Genomic DNA, 22,610 nt, shown 5'->3' on the forward strand with positions numbered 1-22,610 from the left:
ACGTCCTGGCCGATCGACGGCATCCGGGGACAGTTGAAAATTGCGGAATTGTTACTTTTCGCCAATTTGCTCCTTTAAATGCCTGCGCTGAAACAGACGCTACAGGCAACAGACATTAGCCAACATCCCACCTGACTTGATGCTATCCTCCCGCTAGCTAGTAGGAGGCACCTTAAATATCGTTTAAATAAACAAACAAACAAATTGAAAAAGACGTTATTTAATGTCGCTAGCCTTTGTTTTTGGTTTTTAAATTCTGGTTTAAGCACGGGCACACACTTTTAAAAGCATCGTTTTAGCACCGGCGCTGGAAAACTCCCAAACGATCCCCGAGCCCTTCTGCACTGGGCCACTGCTGTGGGTTCGGTTCTCATCTCCCAGGGGCCGGAGCTCTCCGCCGGGATCCAACCATAATGCCCGAAACGTTCAGCCACTGGCTGATTGGCCAATTTGTTCAAAAAAAAAAAAGAAACAAAACGCATCATCTCCAGAAAAGGTGGGAGTCGGAGTACGAGGTGGCGCTCCGCTAGCTCACGGTCGCTACGTGCACGTGTAGCGCAGCACGTGTAGCGCAGCACGTGTAGCGCAGCGCGTGGCCTTTAAGAACGCAGGCCTAGAGGGACAGAATCCAGCTAGTCGGTTGCTGCGCTTGGATGAGCCTGCTTCTGACTCACCGGGTAATTACCAAGTTAAGTAGGTACTTCAGAGGAGAGAAATCACCTAGCTGTGAACTCTGCCTGTGCAGAACCAGTGTGCTTGTGCGAGCGAGCGAGCGAGCGAGAGAGAGAGAGAGAGAGAGAGAGAGAGAGAGAGAGAGAGAGAGTCAGACCTCTTTCTGGTTGGGCCCAGCTGCCTCCCATAAGGTGGGGGCGGAGCCCTGGCTGGGGCAGAGAGCCAGGGTGTCCAGACTGAATCCGGCGGCGTCTGGGTACTCGGACAGAGAATCGGGGGGCGAGAAGGACGGCTCAGACAGGTCATCCATGCATGACAGATCCTGTAAGGACACAAGAGTGCAGGACACTGGCGTTAACTGCAGGCACGAGACAACCAGCAACAGCACGCGGCACGTGAGGGCCAGAAGAGACGGAAATCTTTGTTTTGAAGCAGTCTGAAGCAGAACCGCTGGGACGCAGGCGAGAGCGGAAAGAGATCGATGTGAAAGACGGCCTCTCCCTCACACAATCCAATCAGAAAGGTCAGACGGACGATCAATTCACCGCCACGGCCAAAATGCATTTTTAAATAATTCCCAAAATATGCACCCACTTTTGGGAAGAGCCGTCCGATTAAAAGGTAAAATTCAAACCCGGGTCAGGCACGAACCATTTCTGGAAAATTCTTTTCCCCAAAAACCGTGCAGATAAACCTGGAGACATGCGATGTGAGAATCTGGCCCATACATATGCAATGTGAATATGACACATGACTTCAGGCCCGGGGGTGGGGGGGTTGGAGTCCTCGTAGTTAATCTGTCGGGAGGAGATTTCGTGTTCCTGGAATCTTTAATGGCGTTCCTGCCCTGGCCCTCCATCACATCGTCTCCTCTCCAGGGACACACGCGACCTCGCCGGGGACACAATCGCTCGCGCAAAGACAAACGCACAAATCAACATGATAACCATGGCACACTCGCGCCAAATGTTAATTAAGTCTAGCGTGCAACACGAAGGGTGAGGGGCGTGGGGGGGGGGGGGCTGTGTGTGTGTGTAAGCTGAACTGGAGATGGGCCTGCCTGCAGGAGATAAGCGCTCCTCTAGCGTGATGTCAGCCCTCTCTGCTCTACAGCCGCACTTAACACCTTCCTCCTACAGTCACGCCAAACTCCGCCAACCTCTTCTTCCTCTTCTCTGCTGCGCCCGTAACGGCTCGGGGCGCTTAAAAAAAATTAATCTGCAGATGATGAAACAGGAAAGCACTTCGGTTCGAACAGCCAAAATCCCGAACTGCAAACGTTTTCCGTCTGTCCTTGTTCTGTCTGTTGCAGGCTGGCAGCAGGGAGAGACGGACAGGCCGACGCGGGAGGCGTGAAGATATGCCCGCGTTTAAAAACCCAACCGCACACAAAGACGACCTACGGTGGAGATCTCTGCTCGGCAGTATTCCACTCCGACGGGGAGGTAACAGTATTTGGGCATTCTAACACTTGCCCTCCATCCCAGAGTCCGGCACCGCGGGGCGATTTGGGCTCGTCCGGGGGAGGGGCTGACCGGGGGAGGGGCTACCTCACAGGAGGATCCCGTCAAAGCTCCACCGCGCATACGTCGCCGCCCCGCGTGCTGGACTGGCATTTCGGAGACACTGGCACCCGAGGAGCAGGAGCACGTGGAAACAAGGAGACGTTCTCGCTTTTAGCCACGCAGGCCACCACGAGGCGTGAGCATTTGTGGCGACGGTTTTTTTCTTCTTCTTCAGACGTACAACGATGCATAACGCTGATAACGGGTCACACACACACAGCTAGCCCGCAAGACACACACTGCAGTCCTTTCCCTGGCATCACGAAACTACAAAAGGGAAGGGAGGAGTGGAGCGGAGGCAGACGCAAAACGGGCCAATCACGCGCAGCCAACGTGACGGCCACGCGGTGTGGAGTTTGCATACGAGCGGCACACGTCAACCAGGCCGCAGCTGAAAGCAGCTTTCACACGTGACCAAATGCGCCGAAACAAGACCACGTGGCCCTTGGTCTGGGAAAAAACGTCTATGTGACGAACGGTCAGAGCGAACGGCACCCGGACATCGGTGGGAAAACCGCGCCTCACGCGGGGCTTTATCACGCTCGGCCAGAAGATCACATCTACGCCACTCTCCAAACCCCTCAACTTCCTAAGAAAAACAAACTACAAGAATCCAAGCTGATGAACATCCTGAAGAACAGGAAACCCAGAAAATGGCTCCCATCAGCGTCCCGTCAGACAGGACAATGTGTTTAAGGCTTCAGATAAAAGGTACAGACTATACAACAGAACCCTGTTCCACGGCGAGTCAAAAGGACTCTCCAACCAGCTGGACCGCGGCTCGACTCCCATTAGCAAAAAAGTCCCCCCCCCCCCCCCCATAGCCAATCAAATTCGAGCAATCCAAGCACATTAATCCATGAGGCCTCGGTTGTGTGTGACCGTCGAGCCGTGGACCTGTTTCTGAAGTGATCCGATCACTTGGTATCCCGACGGCTCACTGCAATACAGCCAAATACCATTACGTCGCACTACAAGTCAGATTAAAAAATTCACCGCAGGACACAAATCACTGAGTGTGCAGCTGTGTTTTGGTGTGTGTGCATGAGAGGCAGAGGGTGTGTGTGTGTGAGGGGGAGAGAGAGAGGGAGAGAAGGAGAGAGGGAGAGAGAGAGAGAGAGAAGTGGGTGGGGTCATTTTTCAGGAAATGATGCTTCTGTTGGATGGTGACCAAGATTACTGGCAGTCAGGGCCTCATTTTACCGTATGCGCCGTGCAAAAGATCGACTGAAGATTTGAAGGACACAGAGCATCTCTGACGAGCAGGTTCTCCAAATCAGTTAACAGGGCTTAAGGGCCGTTTGGAAGGAAGGTCTTCAACAATTACAAGGATTCGTTCAAAAAGGTGTTTGAATAAAATGGGCCAGACAAGCAGTGTCACCTGCTGATTTCACACCTAGCGACACCGCAGGACACGTTCGGCTTCGAATGTTCTTTGCACAGAACGCTCATAGTTCCAACATTTTAAACATGATTATTCTCCTTAGTTACAATGTTTTACAAGGAAAATTATTTCTTAACATCATAATGTAAATAGTCACAATAAAAACAGAGAGATGTGTTAAGGTTTAGCTACACTGCTTCTACACAATGAGGTTTCTCAAAGGGAAAAAAACAGCTTTGTCTGCTAACCGATCGCATGGTTAACATGCAGTTATCAAGAGATCAAAGGGGGGGGGGGGGGGTTGCGTCGTTTAACAGGAACCGACACTTCTATGCTAAACCTGCCTGTCCATCTGAAAAACTGCAAAAAATAAAATAATTAGTCTAGCCTGACAGAAAGTCAAGAAAAGCAGACCAAACATCTTAATGAATTAATACTTTGCTTAAATTATGAATAAACGTGGAAAGAACAATCACAGCTCCGTATTTGCTCACATAATCAATTATGTTTAGATAGGAGTCATTTCAGTCCAGGGTGCACTCAGACCCAGAGTGTGCCAGCTCAAAGGGAAAGCGATAGTGAAAGCCAAGCTGACTTCCATTACTGCCACGGTGGTGCTCACAAGCCCTGCTTACAGTAGATTCAGTCAACGACTACGGACGGAATTGGGAATTTAAGAAATAACACCTAGTGACAGTAACTCTGTTTCAACACTCTGGTGGAGGTTTGTCCTACTGCACGGCAGAGTGATGTGGGGTGATGCGGGGGAGCGAGATGCTGCTTACCGGCCCAAAATCTCCATTCCTGCCCGCTGCGATGTCGGAGAAGTCCACGTCTGCCAGAGAGTTCAACACGTCTGCGGCCGAGGAGCTCGGCTGGAAAACCCTGCAGGAGGACACGGGAATGAGCAGACGCAATAAAGACAGGCAGCGCCGACAACACAATTCACAGGACAAAATGCGAGCCCTTATATTTAATGACGATGTTTGTCGACAATAACCCCAGCAATCACTTTCAGTACTATCAGATTCCTCCGTATAACCAGATTTCATTTCCACTCCGGCACGTCCTGCTTAAACGAGCTCACCGCCGCCAGGTCCAGAAACAGCAGTTTACAGGAACGACGTCTGACCTACTGCACTGACCTCTAACGGACAACCTTCTGTGCCTTCCTTCTAAGACACACTTCTCTCAGTGGCTGAAATTAGCCAATTGCACAACGTACATTCTTCTATGGTTTTAAGGTTCACACACACCCCTGAAATCATTTCGCCTTTTCTAAAGACCTCGAAACAGTCTCCGCTTTACTGAGCAGAGGCTGTGCGGTTTGGCTCCAACCGTGATCCAACTCACCTGATCCAGTTGATCAGGCCCTGCGGGAGCACATGAATATTGGATGCAGGCGTGTTGGACCAGGCCTGCATTTGTTTAAGCCCTTTGTTCAACACAGACAGAGCAACAGAGAGTGCTGTAGGGTTTTGTTTTTAAGTCCTGATCATTCAGGAGGTTCTTCACAGAAGCAGGTCTTCATAACATCTCGATCATTTAACGATTGATCTTGGCTAATCGGGCAGTTGTGCTTGGCAGCGTTAGCCATGTTATTTCAAACCCAGTCTCTCCAAATTTCGTGTGCAAGTAAACTCATTTTTATTTCCCGGCAGATGAATCACAACTGCATTTGTGGCAAAGGAGGGACCAACTAACGTTACCAACGCCGCACCGTTTGGTTGGTGAAGAGTTAAACGTGCCAGCAGGTACGAGAGATGTTTGCTGAACCCAACGCCGAGCATGAAGAGAGTGAGACTGTGGTCTGGCTTCTTCCATGACCTATTCACATTTCCTTTTAAACGGTTTGTGGCCTACAATTTCCAGTCTTGCTGATTAAACTGTCCAAGCGTGAGAAGCAGAGTGATCGAAAGTTAGAATTTTTTTAAAGGTGCTTCAGAATCAAGACACACACCAACACCACTCAGGAACTCCAAGCTCCCAAACAACCACTGCCACCAGTATACAGACAGCTACTGTCTTCGACCCATTATGAAACAAAACGAACAATAGATCCACTCATACGCGCTTCAGTCATAATAAACACCTGATATTTCCAAACAGAATAAAACCCCCATCAAGATTCATCCTCACACAAAGAGGAAATGTCGCACGTTTCTCACGCTGCTCGATCGGTAACGACGCGGACGTATATTATGGTCTGGTGAGATATCATCTTGCAGGCCAGTAGTATAACAGAAACTGACGCCCATTACGTTGCCCCGGAAAACCACTTCAGAGACAATAAACACAGCAATGACAAACAGTGGTCATTAGCTCGTAGCAAATGAATGGAACCTAATTATTATTATTCACATTTTATTATTATTCACGTTATTATAATGAGACTCCGTGCCCTCAATCATCAGTCATTATGGTGCAGAAAAGCAGGACATTAACGCCGGAAGAACCGAGGAGAGACGGGTTCGCAAATCGCACGTGGGGGCGGACGAGCGGCGTGAGCGTCCGGCGCACACGCACTTAAGCCTGCGAGCCGTGCGTCTCTCCCGGGGGGGGATTTGGGTGTCGGTTCATTTACTGTGCACAGGACCAAACGCTGCAACGGCAGACAGGGGCGTGCACGCAGACACATGTCTGTGCACGCTCGCGAGACGATCTGCACGAGGGCTGAACTCCACAAACTGCTTTGTTACACCACAATGACTCAAAGATTGGACTCTGAGCAATATTTTGTGCCCACAACCATAAAAAAAATAACATACTTTCCAGTGGAAACAGCAAAAAGAAAAAAGACGAGAGGTTAGTCGATCAATCTTTTTTCCTACTGCTGTGTTTCTATCTCCCGTCTCTGTCCTGCCTGGGATAGATTACTTATCTTAAATCTGACTGGATGACAGAGAGAGAGAAAGAGAGAGAGAGTGGGCGGAGAGAGACTTACCTCCCAGACTGTTGCACAGGATAGGGCTGGCTGTATTGGGTCGGCTGGGAGAACTGCCATGCGTTAGAGGAAAACACCTCGTTCTGTAGAGGGAGACGAAACAAAACAGCAGATTGTTCACAGCACGTTTGGTGCCAGACGGATAAGAAACGGCAGAGATGGCACCTGATGCGGATTCACACGCCGGCTGGAATGAGGTGGTGTTTAACGGAAACAAAACGGCGCGTTTTAAATACACCCCGCACGTCCCCCGGCCGATGCGTAATTACAGTTCAAAAAGGCACATCTGACGGCCTGATGAATCGTTGCACTAAATAACCGTGGCCATACCCCCCCCCCCCCCCCCCCCCCCCCCGCAAAGGAAGTCTGCAGGCACGGCTGCCGTGGCGATAATGGCGGCGCTGTTGAACCTCGGCGAAGGGACAGGTGGACGCGGCCCGTTCGGGCAACTACAGGGGCGAAAATGTGACGCGCAACCGGCAATTACTTCTTTCTTCGTCGAAGGCTGTTTCAAAATCAAACAGGGACAGACAAAGGAGAGCAGGGTGCTGAGGAAAAGGAGAAAGTGAAAGCGGTGGAATGAGTCACCACGGGAGTCGTTAGCCCTGTGTCTCCGGCCACAAGTCAGGGACCAGAAGCCCCTAGGGGCCAGCAGCCCTGCACGCAGGGGGCGCCATTGTGCTCGGACACGCTGTACCGGCACATGTGAAGGGTGGGGTGGGGGACTCCATTCTGCACACAGTGGTTTGAGGCTGTCTCTTGCCTTTTCTAAAAGCACAATAGCCACGGTCAGATGAAGTCTATCTAAACCCGCAGTCCTGCAAAACCAGGTCAGCTCCCCGCTAGCCTTCCTGGGGTCCAATCAGAAAGCCTGCTTCTGAGCCACGCCCCTGGTGGGAAGGACCAGCCAGAGCTGCACAATGCAGACATTGCATGGCGGTGTGGTCGCACAGCAGTTTAGTGCTGGTCACTTGCGCATCTGAATCGACATTCAGCGTGTCATTTATTAACAACTGAAACCTCATAACTTGACATGTTTTTTTCTCCACAATACTAAGATCATAGAAAGGAAATTCAAAAGTTTTCATATATATATATTTTTTCATGCATATATGTGCAACGAAATAATCACAAATCGCCCCCCAACCCCATTAATCAGGTGTCTCTGTATGTGCAGAGTATAGTGTATGTACACTGCTCAACAGCCCCTTGGCTGCCGTCTGGATCAGCACCCCAACATTTCCCACCTTGTCCTCCCTGGTTAGTCACAGCTTTGTGATCCGATTCATTCTAAGTCTACTGGAAAAAAACTCTGTACTGCGCTCAGACCTACAGCAGCTGTGCTACTGGCGAAGGCTTCACGTGTGGCGCAGACACAGGTGAACGAGCTGATTACAGACGGAGCCACATAAACAAAAGGAAGTACAATCTGTCAACGCCGGCGATTAGCACTCTCCTCCGAGTGTGTTAATAACGAGTGTTGGCAGAAGGCGTCTGGGAGGACTTTTACTTGTCTAAAGAGCCAATGGGCAGGATATCCCAGCACTGCTGTTAGGACAGACCTAAAATGTAAGAGATGTTTCAGACACAGGCCCGTGCTTGCATCATTATAACAATGGTGCGTTTCATAACAGGACAGCATTTGGATACGGGTCTCCGTCTTTCACAGCAAAAATATATATATAAAAATTAAAATGGTGGAAGTGTTGAGTGGGTTCTGGGGCGATACCTCTACAGAGATGGGTAGTGGAGGACTGGGCACGCTATATTTGGGGCTCCCTAAGTGAGGGCCCTCCGGGTGCAGGAAGTCCTCCGTGTCCATGACAGCAGATGTGGCGAGAATGGGCATCAGGCTGCGTGGAGCCTCATGGCGACTGAAGCCAGCGTGTCAAACGGAGTGATGTCTCCTCATTTTCCAGGCGTCCCTGAGGAGAAAAAAGAGAACAAGAGACTTGTCAAAGCACAAAGGATGATTTTAAACCACTGTATAACTGATATGCACTTATGTGAAGCGCATATAGAGTTTTTCCTTGGGATGCAGACATACAAACAAGAGTAATCTTCCCCTGAAAAAGCACAACTTGACATGAGAAAGTGAACTGATGTGCTTGATAATAACCTAGTTTCTTGGCTAAACGAGTCCTCAAACAGCGGTGATGTGTATTAGGGGAGAGGTATGGGGGGCAGTGTTAGCTAAAGTCAAACATGAAAGCTAACGCTACGTCCCGTTTCCTATAAGTTTGCTGGACTAAGACACACGGCACTAATGTATGTCCAAATGAACAGCGAGGGTAGCTAGCTAGCCGCCCGGTCCGGACGGCGTCGGTAACCGTATTTTTTACCTCAGCTTTTTCGCTACCAGCTAGCGAGCTAGCTAACCCAGCCGTTAAAAACATCAAACAACGCCGTCCACTCTTTAACAAATGTCACCACAGCCCCCGCACAAGAGTAACTTTTACCGTTTGACCAAAGACTTGGATTATAAACCGGACCGCACCGAGAAACGCTCCGCTCGTGTTAAACCGACGGGGGTTTTAATCGCCGTTAACCGATCCGGCTTTATTAACAAGGCCGAACCCCCATTGTTTGACCAGCTAGCTGGGTTAGCGCGCTAACTCGGCTAAAAGCTCGCGAGCCCTGCGCGAGCGCTATATGTTCGCCACGTCTCCCCCCCCACAACCGCGCGCGGGGCGCACTCACCCGCGCGCGCGCTCGAAACCCCCTTCCACGGCCGCGCGGCTCCTCGTGGGGCTCCCCGCGTCCTTCGGCGATGGTTTCGGATCGTGCGAATCTGAGACTTTAATCCATAATTTTCGGCACGGTTGTTTATCTCACTTCCTGGTCGACGTCGCCATCTTAATTTAGCGAGGGGAGGGGAGGGGGGGGGATCTTCCGCTAGGGGTGATGTCGTCACGACACCGCCAGCCTGGACTTTCTTAGCCAGTATAAAAGGTGAATGTCTGGTGAACGTTTATTTCCATAATTGCCCCGTTCGCTCCAGGAACAAGCCCGAATATCTCGGTTGCACAATAAAGTCCTTTGTGCTCACTCAAACGTCTGTGTCGAAACGGTTCCGTGCTTCTTCAGAGCCCACTAACACAAGCATCTTATTCTAAGCGAATGCCTTAGTTGCTCCATGGTTGTTTGACTATTGTTTATTTGTATGTCATATTTTTTAAAAGACGTCAACCTTAAACATATTCGTTCGTAATAAAGGACACTTATAAATGTCCTGCCCCTTTTCAAATCCACACTAACTTTAGGACCGTGCTGGTGATATGATGTAGCCTATCAATAAATAGTATTGGACCATTTAGGATCTGGAGTTTCTGAGGCTCAACCATGAAAGACAGGGTGTAGCATAGATAACCCAGTGCTGCAATACTTGATTCACCAGCTATAAGTCATAAGGGCTGGAACACAGCTGCACAAACCCGAATAATAATACTGTAATAATAGTGTATTAATACTATATCTACATTATTTATTCAATCGCCGTGTGAGTTAACCTACTCACTTAACCTACGGATAAACCTTTGCTATGTTACTGTGGGATACAAGTATCGACATGCCACTACGTATAAATCAAACAATGAGAAATGCGTAACTGAGCTTAGTGTATTAGATGTTGTACTTTTACCATAAACATGTAAAAATTTATACATTTCAGTGTTATTCACCTGCAGCAATCAATAGCCTGTACCGTTCATATTATGAATGAAGAAAAAAATTGCTCATGGGCATAAGAAAGCACACTGAAGAGATCCATTCATGAGGCGGATACTGAGTTAATAGCGTTATACTCGCGCCCCCCTATGGGGATATGTGTAAGTACACCACTGTATTATCAATAGGTCGTACAGGCCCGTGTTAAACAGGTCATGGACTTTGACAGTTTTGATTTGACGCGTCTATATTTCTGCGGGGCGCAGAAGTCACTGTGGAGGCAGCGGAGCAGAGTTGTCCCGTACGTGTCCTTTACACTACATTACTACACCGGACAGACTACATGACTCCGGTCTGAAATATTGGCGTCTGTCTTTCTCTCCGTTCCTGTGGTTCACCTGCCCCCGAAACCTCGTGTGCACTTTAAACGCGGTGTAATGATGCGTCTTTCGCAGGAGATACGCGTTTTTATCTTGTCTCTAACGGCACCATTTGCGCTTTACGTAGTCAACAATGTCTCTTCATTGGAAAAGTAAGTAATGCCCTTCAAATCCTTGCTTCGTAGTAGACCTAAACATTTAGAGACTTTAATCAGTCACCATACACATATGTAGGCTACATGTCGGTCCTTGCAAGTGAATTAAGGAATCTTGTTTATGGTTCAAATATTGTAAAGAATCATATCTTACATGTATTGCAAAAAGCGTGACCACCGTCTAATATTATTATTAATATTAATAATATTCAGTTCATGCGGACGTTTGCATTGTTTTCAGCTGTGTCATTAGCACGTAAGTCGCCAAGAACAAACTGTATTTAAAATATTTTTTATAAATATGTCCATTTTCTTATGTAGCATTGATACAAATATCCCCGAGCCTGTAGGAGGGGCCCCAAAGTTTACTGTTGGTCTTTTCTTAGGCCTCTAGTTACACTGGGACTGGAAGCAGCTTTAATCTTGACTGTTGTCTTCATGGCACATCTGTGTGTTCGCAAGGAACCATCAGTGGATCCTCTGTTCTATGGTAAGGCCACAGTACGTAGAAGGATTCGGGGGTAAACAAGATGTGTTTTATTGAATACAGTTAGGAATAACGCTGGAGAAAGATTCTCCCTGCATTGGAGTGGGTGTGAATTCAGCTCAGAGACACCACGGTACGTTGGTCACCCTCAGAACGTTGGTCAACTGCAGTGTACGAGAAAGATAGAAAGCGAGTGTGTGTGTGTGTGTGTGTGTGGCTGTTTGGGAAATGGTTTCTTCATGCTCAATAATCTGCTTTAAGCTTATCTTTAATCCTGGGTTAAACCGCAGCACCATTGACTCACCTCCTGGTAGCCTCTAAAACAATAACTAGCAATCAATCAACATTCAGGTCTCTTCTCAGCCCAGTCGCTGCCTGTCACTTCTAATACATGTCCCTCTGCGCCCTTTAACCCCGCCCCCCCCCCTGGACTGCGGTCACTGTTCTTGACCATTAGGAGATAGCCAATCCGGCGCTGAGCAGTGGGTGGAAAAGCAGCCCCTGTTTGTCAGTGATCGAAATCCAGCCTCACCTACACAGCCACAGGGCACCATAAACTCAGACTGGGGGAGGGATGGATAAAGCGGAGGGGAGAGGAGAGGGAGAAGGGGATGACAGGAGAGAGGGATGGAGGGAGGAGTGAGGGAAAGGAGGCGGGGGTGACTGTGACATTTTCTCACCATGTGTTCTTCCTTCTGCCAGTATTCGCCCTGTTTTCTTTCACCTCCGTCGCCGATCTCACCAACGCTCTCGAGCAGGATGGTTACATCAGAGGCTTCATGGATTTCTACATCTACAAGGTTAAAAGAAAACAGCTCTATACATACACACACACACACACACACACACACACACACACACACACACACACACACACACACACACACACGCATACACCCAAACGTAACGAGCCTCTCCTCACTGTGTCGCTGATGCAGGTCGAACCCTACCTGAGTACGGCCCACTGCGTGCTGACAAACTACTGGAGCGGGGCGGTTCACCTCACGCTTCTTCTCACCATGATCCACCGCATGTTCAGCGGGTAAATGCAGCCAACACAGAGGCCTCATGCAGACAGTTCAAGGGCCCCTGTGTGCCACCTCACACAGGATTAGCTCTTTAGACATCAATTATAATATCATTCCATTTGAAGAACAAGTTATGGTGTAATTTATTGTTAGGGAATTTATCATTGCTGTGAGTACTGTTTTGCTGTGTGTTTTTTTCATTATTATAAAGGTCATCATGCAGATTGTGGCTGGATGACCTAATGCCATTCTCTCTCTCCCTCTCTCTGTCTCTCTCTCTCTCTCTCTCTCTCCCTCTCTATCCAGGAAGCCATTTCGCAATATTGCATTAGTGTGGGCGGGTTCAATGATAACCACTCAGGCGGTCTTGATCCCTGGCATTGTCATAGGTGAGGGACGATATATTCTGGAGAATATGCTACTCAAATATCCGCTCAAGTGGCCTTAGATATGTGACCAATGAACACCTGATCTGGAACAGACTAATTCTTGGTTAGCTTTAATATGCCCATGTGTTGACCAAAGATCTTTACCTGTCTTGTTTCAGGCAAATATGCCAAATCCATCTACCCAGGCTTTTGGCGCAACCTGCCTTTCTTGATGCTGCCTATATGGGTGGCAGTGAAACTTTTCAATAGGCCGAGGGAGCTGCCAATCATTCCTGCGGACAAGGTGAGGTACCTGAGCTAAGACTGTAGTGAATACGGTTCAAAGATAACTGTGAAGCTGCTACTTAGAACGTGGATGTGATTCTGTCGAGAATTCAAACCAATGGCAAAGTTCAAATGTATGTCTTTATGCACATCAAATGATATGTCCGTGTGGTGTATATGGTACGTGAGCGCGTGTGGTTGAAGGGTGTCGTCCGTGTCTTCAGGTTGAGGCGGAGCAGAAGAACGGGCTCGTGTCTCGTCCCAAAGACCTTCTCCTCGCTCTCGCTCTGCTGGCCGCCATGGCCTTCACCATCTTCAGAGGCTTTGTCAGTTTTCACTCCATCCATTCTTTCCTTCATTTATTGTCCTTTCATTCACATTTCCCTTACTTCCTTCTTTAAACGATAGCGTACCTGACCCAACGGGTCGGTGCTTAATGGGAACAAACGTTGGGGAATCTCTTGCAGGTGGTTCTCGAGTGTGCTCTGGATTTCTGCTTCACCTACATTTACCAGTACGAGCCCTACCTGAAGGACAACGTGGCCTTCCCTAAAGTCACGGTACGCCCTACTTTTAATACACTAGGTAGTACACATGCTGCACCCTGCTTTAGCACACTACATAGTACACACGGTGCACTACACTTTAGTGAGTCTCTATGTGCAGGATCTTAACTACCAGTCTACTAGAGGCTAGATTTGGTCAGGCTTTAATGGCACAAATTGATCCTGTGTTGCCCTTCCTCGCAGATGCTGGTCTTCCTCTTCTACGCCGTACCCCTGATCGCCGCGTGTGTCGTCGGGCTAACTACTCCGGGTTGCACTTGGATGCTGGACTGGACCTTGTTCCTCGCAGGGGGCGTGGCTCAGGTAACCCAGTGTCATTGGTGTTCTTGGGAACTTTGACCTACCTGTTCGAGCCTTCCACCCGGTTTCTGATCCGGGACTCTTGTCGTGTCCCTGCAGGCCCAGTGGGCCCACATCGGTGCGTCGGTGCACTCCAGAACCCCCTTCACGTACCGCATCCCTAAGGAGGAGTGGAGTTTGGTTCTCACCCTCAACCTGCTCTTCCTAGTCATCCCTCTACTCGCGGCGTTGCGGTGCTGCCGAGACCCGGCCTTCTTCATGAAGACGGTACCACAGGGCCGGGCCGACAACGACAAAAAGCGAAAGTAGGGACGGCGCACGAGTTCGAAGGCGGACTTAAACAACAGCGCGACTCTGCAATAGTAAGACCTTGGTGGGCAGATGATGGCACAGTGGGAGAATCATTCTTAACAGGCCCTAAAATCAACACCGTGTGGGGACAACCAGCACATACTACGGCGTGTTGCCGAGACTGCCGGTCGTGTCGGGATTGTTTCTTCCCATGAGAAAGTGTTGAAACCGTACCCTGTTTCCCCAGGAACAGAAAGATGATAGCGCACACCTGTTGTCCTAAATGACCCCCGTCTTTGATTGGGTTCAGACCACTGCACCAACATCGGCTTGACAGTTCTGGAGGACATCTTATCTCTCCTCTAAGGATGAGTCATTTGATGAAATCCAGTGCAGAAACTCTGGACTCTGACACATGCTTTTCTGCCCACATGTCATCAACTGTAGAATTACTTCATACTGTTAGTCCTTGAACCCAGTTTACAAAAAAAAAAAATCTAAGGTGGGTCAAATGCTGGCCAGCAGTATTTTTGCAAAGATGTCTAATATATGGCAGACAAGTTTATTCTAATTAGCCATTTTGATATACACCAAACAAAACAAAACAAACATTCTTATTAGTAGTGACTGGGGTTTTTTTAATTGTTGCTGTGTTTGTGTAGATTTACGACAACTGGTCTTGAAGATTAGTGATCTTGAATATTTCAGTGATTTAAAAAATGAACTTTTAAAAACTTTCTGCCATCATTTGACAGGAGGGAGGGGGGCGGGGGTGAAGGTGGTGTCAGGAAGCGCACGTTCCCTGATATGAACCCTATCTCTAGTCTTGTGAAATCCGCTGTTTATTGTGTGCACATTTGACCAGAGGTGGAGGCACAGGTTCAAAAGCCACAGCAGGAAGCGCCGGAGGCTGTAGAGATTAGATTCCCATTAAAACAGCGCGACTTTAGTAAAACCGCACAGGATCCGCGCAAACCCCCTTTTCACCGGAGACTTGGCTGTGTGCCTCACTGATGACATCATGCAGGTCGTCATTTAATTAAATGGCTCTACAGTTGGCCTAGTGAACTCTGACACGATTGCCTGCTGGTTTAAAAAAAGATACCCAAGGAATGTCTACGGGGGTTGTGCAATGTACAAGAGGGCTGTTAAAGAGTTTCTACTCCTGCTCTGTCACTAAGTGACATTTGACAGACATGGCGATTACTGAACAGAAGAAATTGATGTGGATAAAGGATTGTTAAGTGTTTATATAGCCTAATGCTGCCATGATTTTTTTTGCCATTAAATGTGTGCTAGACACTAAGAAAACGAACAGCCATATGTCTCAGACGTTAATCTCAACTGCCTACACCGCTCGCAAGAACCATATTCCTGTCAGACGTCCCAGACAGAAACGTATTGCCTTCAAACTGCTTCATAATTAATTTGCTCTCACTGGGGGCAGTAATTTCCCAAACGTTTTTGAAATAAGACAAGTGTCCACTTGGTCATACTGAAACAGATGTCTTTCAGATCTTCTCAGCAGTATTTCAAAAGCTTTTCCACACCAACACACTGTGTGAACTTGGTAAAGTGTTTTTTTTTTTTTTGCTATTGTATCTCCAAAATACATTTTATTTTGGAAGGTTACCATGGAAACACGAGCAACACTGTGATTGGCCTTAAGTGATTGGATTAACAACAGTGTTCTACATAGCCAAGAGATCCATTCTGTCTTCTTTGGAGATAGGAGGCATGCAGAGCTAGCTTCAGTGCATACATTAATGCTTACGTTTATATCCTGAGTCAGAATTAAGCATAAAAACAGTGGTTCATAAAAAAGTTAGACTTTAAGGACAGATGCACGTAGTGGTCAGTCACTGGAGTGGATCTGAGGGCACAGGACACGTTCATGTCAGCATCAACATTCACAAAGTAACAGTGATAACCTGGGTTTGGTTTTCTCTAACACAGACCTGATCTTATCAACTTATTTTATATTTCTCCTTGATGACAATGTGTGTGGCATAATTCATTTTTACTTCAGTAATTTTTACATAACTTTTTCCAGTTCTTTACCATCCTCAAATTAAGCAAGCTGCTTATATTACTGTGTCTTTAAGATACAGATACAATATAAAAAACACTATAAGATTCACTATAAGATACACTATACTGGGAAAAGTATTCACTCACCTTCCTTGACTCACATATGAGCTTAAGTGACATCCCATTCCTAATACATAGGGTTCAATATGACGTTGGTCCACCCTTTGCAGCTAGAACAGCTTCAACTCTTCTGGGAAGGCTGTCCACAAGGTTTAGGAGTGTGTTTATGGGGATTTTTGACCATTCTTCCAGAAGCACATTTGTGAGGTCACATATTGACGTTGGACGAGAAGACCTGGCTCTCAGTCTCAGCTGTAATTCTTCTCAAAGGTGTTCTATCAGGTTGAGGTCAGGACTCTGTGCAGGTCAGTCAAGTTCATCCACACCAGACTCTGCTGTCCATGTCTTTATGGACCTTGCTTTGTGCACTGGTGCAGTCATGTTGGAAGAGGAAGGGGCCAGCTCCAAACTGTTCGCACAAAGTTGGGAGCATGGAATTGTCCAAAATGTCTTGGTATGCTGAAGAATTCAGAGTTCCTTTCAGTGGAACTAAGGGGCCAAGCCCAGCTCCTGAAAAACAACCCCACACCATAATCCCCCCTCCATCAAACTTTACACTTGAGTTGCTGTTGTTCCCCAACATTTTCTTATAATACAGCTGACAGTTGACTGTGGAATATTTAGGAGCGAGGAAATTTCACGACTGGATTTGTTGCACAGGTGGCTATCACAGTTCCACGCTGGAATTCACTGAGCTCCTGAGAGCTTGTTTGAAAAAATAGTCTGCATGCCTAGGTGTTTAATCTTATACTCCTGTGGCGATGGAAATGATTGGAACACCTGATTCCGAATAATTTGGATGGGTGAGCAAATACTTTTGGCTTAGTGTATATGAGCTTTGTTCTGTTTGGCTACTCTATATCGTGCCTCTTTCCAAAAGTATTTAGAACTGAAACCTTCCTAAGAACTTCCCACTTCCTGTGGGAGGGGCTAAACTGCTGCTAAATAGGCAAATATATGTAAATGAATTTGAAAACAGGCTGCTTTTACTGCATAGATTCCATATATGGACTGTATGGATGAGGGGAGTGTATGGTGTCATTTAAAACTTTAACCATATTAACATATTTTTACATATTCAAAAAACTTCAGTGATACGGCCCCTTTAATCAAAATGAGACATACTGTAGATAATTCAGAGTTGAGACCATCTACACGATCATTTCTGTATCATTTCATATCTTAAAATAATGACACTCTTTCTCCTGTGAGAGTGCCTATATTCAAAGATAGTAAGTGTCCACCCAAGGAAAAGTAGGCCTTTTGAAATCACAATCACGCAATTTAAACAAATCACATGTAATTCATTGAAGCAGAGGACTTTAAATAGCTTTTAGGTCTGAGAATGATTTGCAGCAGTATTAAACAGACTGCAAGGTCACAACTATAATTGTCTAGTTAATTACAAATAGAGTTTCCATGTGAAAAAAGGGTTCTTGAATACAATATGCCTGTGGATTTGTGGAAAGGAAAAAAAACTATAGAAGTATAGAAGGTGCTAAAGTATATGTTTAAAAAAGGTGCTTCTTGTAAATGGTATTTGTGTATGTGTGTGTTTTCAAAGCTGGAGTGAAAGAGGTTCAGACCTCGCTCTTTGAACTGTGGCTGGGACTGAGAGACTGAGAGACTGAGAGACCCCCCCCCACAACTGCCACCTACAAAGAACAAATACCGGCGAAGATGTGAAAATGGCCTTTTCCAGAGGGTGGAGAAGGTGGAGAAGGTGGAGATGGAGGTGAGGGGTGGAGACCACTGATTCCCTGGGCAGCAAATGAAATAAAGACAACAATGGCGCTGACTAAAGCCTGAATAAATTCAGTGCCATCGGATCGCAAAGCCTTTCAATTCAGATTGGGTTATATGCAGGCTGGTGTGGTACCCAGATAAATGCGTCCACTTCAGACATTGGGACAGGATACAGGACCGCTGTCGGACCGAAGGCCATGACACAGGTGGTGCTGGCCTGGGGACCGCGCAGGTCGCAGTCTGTAGACCTTTCTCGGTAATTTGGCAGAGATTACCCTGTGTGCCAGGAGCCAGGACTAAATGATCTCATTGCTGGCACGTCCAGCCACGCATTCTGGGTTCAGTCCTAATCGAATACCTTTGATCCAGCTAATTCAGGCTTTTGAGCATGTCTGAACAGAAACACATGGTGTGTTAGATTAAATTTGGATCTAAACTCATTGCAGGTTGTGTGATGGACCACAAGTGAGCTTCAGTTCAAATTCAGTTTCCATTATCTTCTATAATACTGCAAAATACAACCTATGAACATGCAGCTTCCTTTATATATCCATTGCAGTGCATAATTGTACTCTAAGTCTAACTTGGCCCATGTTTAGTAGTGGTTTTGTTAATTTCTTATTTGAGTTATAACCATAGCAGCAGGACTGACATATGAGTAGCTGTGTGTGGTACCCATAGCAGACAGACCCCACCAGCGACCAGCATGGCTCCCCACCCAGAGAGGAGACGTAGGCAAACTGGCCAATGACATACCAGGGAGGTTAGGCATTTATGGTTGGGAGGATGTCTCACACTAGGAGAAAAGCTGGTGGACAGGCTGAAAAATGACAGCTAATCTCAGTCAGTCTCAGGTCGCAGTAGCAAATGTGTTAATCTTGAGTCTGTGGAGAAACCCACAGTATTGGCTTTGGAATGGGAGAATGTGCTTCACTGCAGTGTTGGTGTGTTATTTTTTTTTACTCGGGAAAAGCTAACAGCTGCTATACATGGCAGTAGGTACCGGAACAGAAAGACGAAGCAATGAGGGAATGAGACACGAAACGTTAGAGAAAGGCGATGGAGTGCAGCCATTTGGGGAAATCAAAAACTAACATGCTAAAATGCTACATGCTCATGCCTAGGGACTTCATATTCAAGCTGCTGATTTGTGGAACACTTTGATGTGGCCTGCTGCAAACATCATGAGTGTGTGTGTGTCTGTGTGTGGACGGCTGGATGGTATCCAGGGTAGTGAAGCTGAGTGACAACATCCCATAATAAATCTAGGGACGCGTCCTTCTAAAGAGGCGGAGCCCCATATGGGGTAACCATCAATAAATTACTATAGCGGTGACCAAGCAAACACCCTGACACATCTTAACCTTTTCAGTCTTTACTGAAATACACTTACCTTGTGTTCAGAGGTACCACAAATAGCATCACCTATGTGTAATGTAATGGCCATTCTGTTCTAATGGGGTGCTGTATCTCATGTGGTGAACCTCCTTGTTAATATGCTTGTGGGCTAAACGTTTGTATTATGCCTATTCTTAAAAGAAGTCCTTATGGTTTCAACCCCCCCCCACAGCAACCGGCATAATCAAGAAGGTCTCAATACAAGTGCTAGTAATGATTCAATCAGTTTTATTGTTGGTCTGTTTCCAGCTTATTAAAGAACATAACACAGCAACAAGAAGTCATAAGAACACCAAAAAAGAGGACACATTATTTCAGAGACCAAATCCATCACGCCCCTACCCGCAGACCCTCTTTGGGTGACACCGCAGAAGCACCATGGTACTGGTTAACAGATCTCCGGGAAAAGGCAGGCCCCCTAATGCGCTGCTTTGCGTTTACAAGCGTCTCTCAAAAAATCTCGACTTTTCCCGTGTCTTTTTTTTTTTTTCGTTCTCTTTAAAATGATTTGAGGAACATCACTGAGAGCAACACGGCCGAAGCAGTATGAATCACAAGTTCCGTTTGCCTGACATGGAAATGGCTGCAGCGTATAGGCCAAAGTGAGGTGAGGTGGTGGTGGTGGGGTGGGAGGGGGGGGTCTTTGGGTTTGGGACGAGCTTTCTTTTCCAGAGTTGTCCGTGAGGGTGAGAGAAAGCACAATAAGAGATCAGAGACTGTTAAGCTTCACAGAATTTACAAACGTCAACCAGTGGATTAAATGCTTCTTTCTCAGGTAAAATATCAACAAGGATATGTTTGGGCTAAAAGCCTGCGATGCAGGTTAACTGTGTTGGTCTCTTTTTGTCTAACACCATAGGTACTTAGGAATACACGTTTTAAATAAACACACAGAACAACCTACATGAAATATGACAGCAAGCAAATATTAGAGAGCAAGTCAAATTGCTTAAATATATAACAGAATAGGCTACTAAGAACGCAAAATACACACCAAGTTATATTAAGGTCGTGAGGTTACTATAGAATGGATTGAATTTATAAAGATAGTGTGAGTGTGAACTGGTTAGTTTAGTATAAAAAATGTTTCAACGTCACGACAAAAGCGCGCGCGCGCACACACAGGGCAGTAATTACATCACCGATACGCACTCATTCAAAATTATTAAAATGTTAAAGGCAACCTCTCTAAATAACTGCACTTACAATTCGCAACGGGTCTTCCCACTTCAACGGTTTTCGATATCACACGACAAACACGCCTCGCCAGACTCAGCGGGGGTCTGAACGGTCTCCCTCCATCCGCTCAACACGGTTACAGACGGTCTGCACCCTCAGCCACATGGAAGGAGATGTATGTACGACCAAAACAGAGCGGGTCAACACAGGGAACTGACCGCAATATCACAGATTTCTCAGAGTAAAAGTGGTCGGACCTCCGCAGAACCTCCCCCACTGCAGACTAAAACGTCTTGGCCACGGTAGGTTCCTTTGGCCTACATGTGTACCCAATATCTCGGTTTTAAAATTTATGGTTTATGAATTATGGATAATAACTGTTAAAAAACATTTTTTGCGTGGCAGTGCTGATAAAACCGGCTGATAGTCTGAAAAGCGTCGACTTAGCTGCTTTAAGGAGTGAGACAGTCTGGAAGAGGATTTATATAGCAGTTCAACCAATACATAGCCTACACGAGAGACCTACAAGATGAGACGAAACAAACACGACCAGGACATGAAAACAAACAAATAGTGAAACAAACAAACAAACAGCACAAAAACAGCAAAAACAATCGGCGAGGGCACGTACAGACCCGCAGATACACCGAGGACCTCACAACCTGATGAAGGCCAGGAGCATCAAGGATGAAGAAGTCCTGGGGTGGTCGTGAGACGCGTCGTTTTCAAGGAATTATTCACCAGCCGTGTTCAAAGCACGCTTTCTGCCACAAGGCGTTAGTACAAACCAGTACGAAATGGCTGCCAAATAAACACGAATTAATTTGCTGCTCAACCCTTCAATAATGAAACGGAAAGTTAATTAACACGATCTGCGGCGAATGTATCAATTAGATACACTGGGTCAATTAGACATTCATTAGGACTGTAAATTTTTAATCAACACTGAATAAAAGCTAACACTGAGGTTGTAAATGGTAAATAGTCACTGCCAATAGAAAGTCTGCTAACCATCTCCAAGAACTGTGTTCTGTCCTTTCATAAAATGTTTCCTCGTTTTTTTTTTTTTTTTTTTTTTTTTTAACACTTTACTGAAAGCATATTATTATTTTTATGGCTCTCCATAACAATTTGACTGCTAAAGTGTACAGAATTATTTTGATGGTAAGTTGTCGTTATAGAGATGTTTTTCCCCCATATGCAACTTTAACAATATAGATTTTTGCTAAAATCAAATAGACGAATGGGGGGTGGAATTTAAAGTGATATAATTAGAGGGGGGTTATTTAATTCATTTTGGGGGCTTGGACCATATTCATTAAAGCATTATTGCACTATAAAAGAGGATACCGGTAACTAATCAGACACTGCTAGACCTATGACATCATTCTGTTATCACAACAAAAATCATTAGCGGTGGTTTGACATGTGTGTCAGGGGCCGTAACACACAGGCATATACGAGAATCGAGAACGTGCCCTGGAATCGAACCATACCAGATGACTTCAATTATGTTAACTTCAACTCTGAATACAATTAAAGTAAGTTGTGTATTAGTGGCAACTTTAGAAGAGTCCAAAGGAGACAGAAAGAACAGAGGAGTCAAAACACAAGCTTGTTTGAAAAGAAATAAAAGAGGGAAGGAGAACAAAAAGAAAAGAGATAAGTTCTGTCCTTGAAGGACTTTTCACTCTCCACAGCACCCTCTGGACCCGGAGCAAAGGAAGTGATGTCATACAGGGATTCGCGGGTGGTGACTGGCGGCTCTAGTCCCGCCCCTTGTGACCAACCCCATGTCTCCGGTGTCGCCGGTGCTCATGGCGGGATCTGTGGTGTTGCCGACGGTAGCGGTGAGACCTTCGCGCTGGTTTTCGGAATTGAGGAGAGAGAGCGAGAGAGAGAAATTAAAGCCGGTGGGCTCAGGAGCCGGTTCACGTTCAGACGTTCAGACGAGAAGTTAAAATATCAAAACACTTTTAGCAAAACCAGTATTGCTTAAAAAGTTCGCTAATCACTACGATGCGTCTTAATAGCCACTGGGTCGA

The 22,610-nt window shown here is 46.6% G+C and overlaps 3 protein-coding genes across 15 annotated transcripts in view; 1 reads left to right on the plus strand and 2 right to left on the minus strand.

Moving 5' to 3' along the window:
* The window catches only part of sbno2a (strawberry notch homolog 2a), a 23,591-nt gene extending 14,155 nt beyond the window's left edge, over window positions 1–9,436 (minus strand). Inside the window, exons 1-6 of one of the 4 annotated variants that reach the window (XM_076991267.1) lie at window positions 9,266–9,436; window positions 8,594–8,631; window positions 8,295–8,489; window positions 6,566–6,648; window positions 4,407–4,506; window positions 830–994 (exon numbers count right to left, since the gene is read on the minus strand). In XM_076991267.1, coding sequence (XP_076847382.1) covers window positions 830–994; window positions 4,407–4,506; window positions 6,566–6,648; window positions 8,295–8,414 — 468 coding nt within the window. In that variant the 5' untranslated portion in view covers window positions 8,415–8,489; window positions 8,594–8,631; window positions 9,266–9,436. Of the gene's footprint in view, window positions 1–829; window positions 995–4,406; window positions 4,507–6,565; window positions 6,649–8,294; window positions 8,491–8,593; window positions 8,632–8,684; window positions 8,963–9,024; window positions 9,198–9,265 lie in introns of those variants that run through there. The other 3 variants (XM_076991266.1, XM_076991268.1, XM_076991269.1) reach the window with 3 other exon arrangements.
* tm6sf2a (transmembrane 6 superfamily member 2a) lies at window positions 1,774–15,302 on the plus strand. 8 transcript variants are annotated; one of them, XM_076991275.1, is made up of 11 exons: window positions 2,078–2,117; window positions 5,283–5,375; window positions 11,153–11,256; window positions 11,956–12,053; window positions 12,192–12,295; window positions 12,588–12,670; window positions 12,829–12,953; window positions 13,159–13,260; window positions 13,402–13,494; window positions 13,684–13,803; window positions 13,900–15,302. In XM_076991275.1, the coding sequence occupies exons 3-11, from the start codon at window positions 11,205–11,207 to the stop codon at window positions 14,107–14,109; spliced, it is 987 nt and encodes a 328-aa protein (XP_076847390.1). In that variant the 5' UTR covers window positions 2,078–2,117; window positions 5,283–5,375; window positions 11,153–11,204; the 3' UTR covers window positions 14,110–15,302. The 8 variants fall into 8 exon arrangements, with proteins under 8 accessions (XP_076847386.1, XP_076847390.1, XP_076847392.1 ...); XM_076991274.1 differs by lacking the exon at window positions 2,078–2,117 and adding an exon at window positions 2,911–2,948; XM_076991271.1 differs by lacking the exon at window positions 11,153–11,256 and having other exon boundaries at window positions 1,774–2,117.
* A 4,532-nt stretch (window positions 15,303–19,834) lies between these two features.
* The window catches only part of ncana (neurocan a), a 63,826-nt gene continuing 61,050 nt past the window's right edge, over window positions 19,835–22,610 (minus strand). For all 3 annotated transcript variants that reach the window (XM_076991364.1, XM_076991363.1, XM_076991365.1), the window contains one exon: window positions 19,835–22,429. In XM_076991364.1, the coding sequence (XP_076847479.1) occupies window positions 22,332–22,429 (98 nt within the window). In that variant the 3' untranslated portion in view covers window positions 19,835–22,331. The remainder of the gene's footprint in view (window positions 22,430–22,610) is intronic.

Source organism: Brachyhypopomus gauderio, unplaced genomic scaffold (assembly GCF_052324685.1).
Source record: "Brachyhypopomus gauderio isolate BG-103 unplaced genomic scaffold, BGAUD_0.2 sc82, whole genome shotgun sequence".
Taxonomy (NCBI): domain Eukaryota; kingdom Metazoa; phylum Chordata; class Actinopteri; order Gymnotiformes; family Hypopomidae; genus Brachyhypopomus; species Brachyhypopomus gauderio.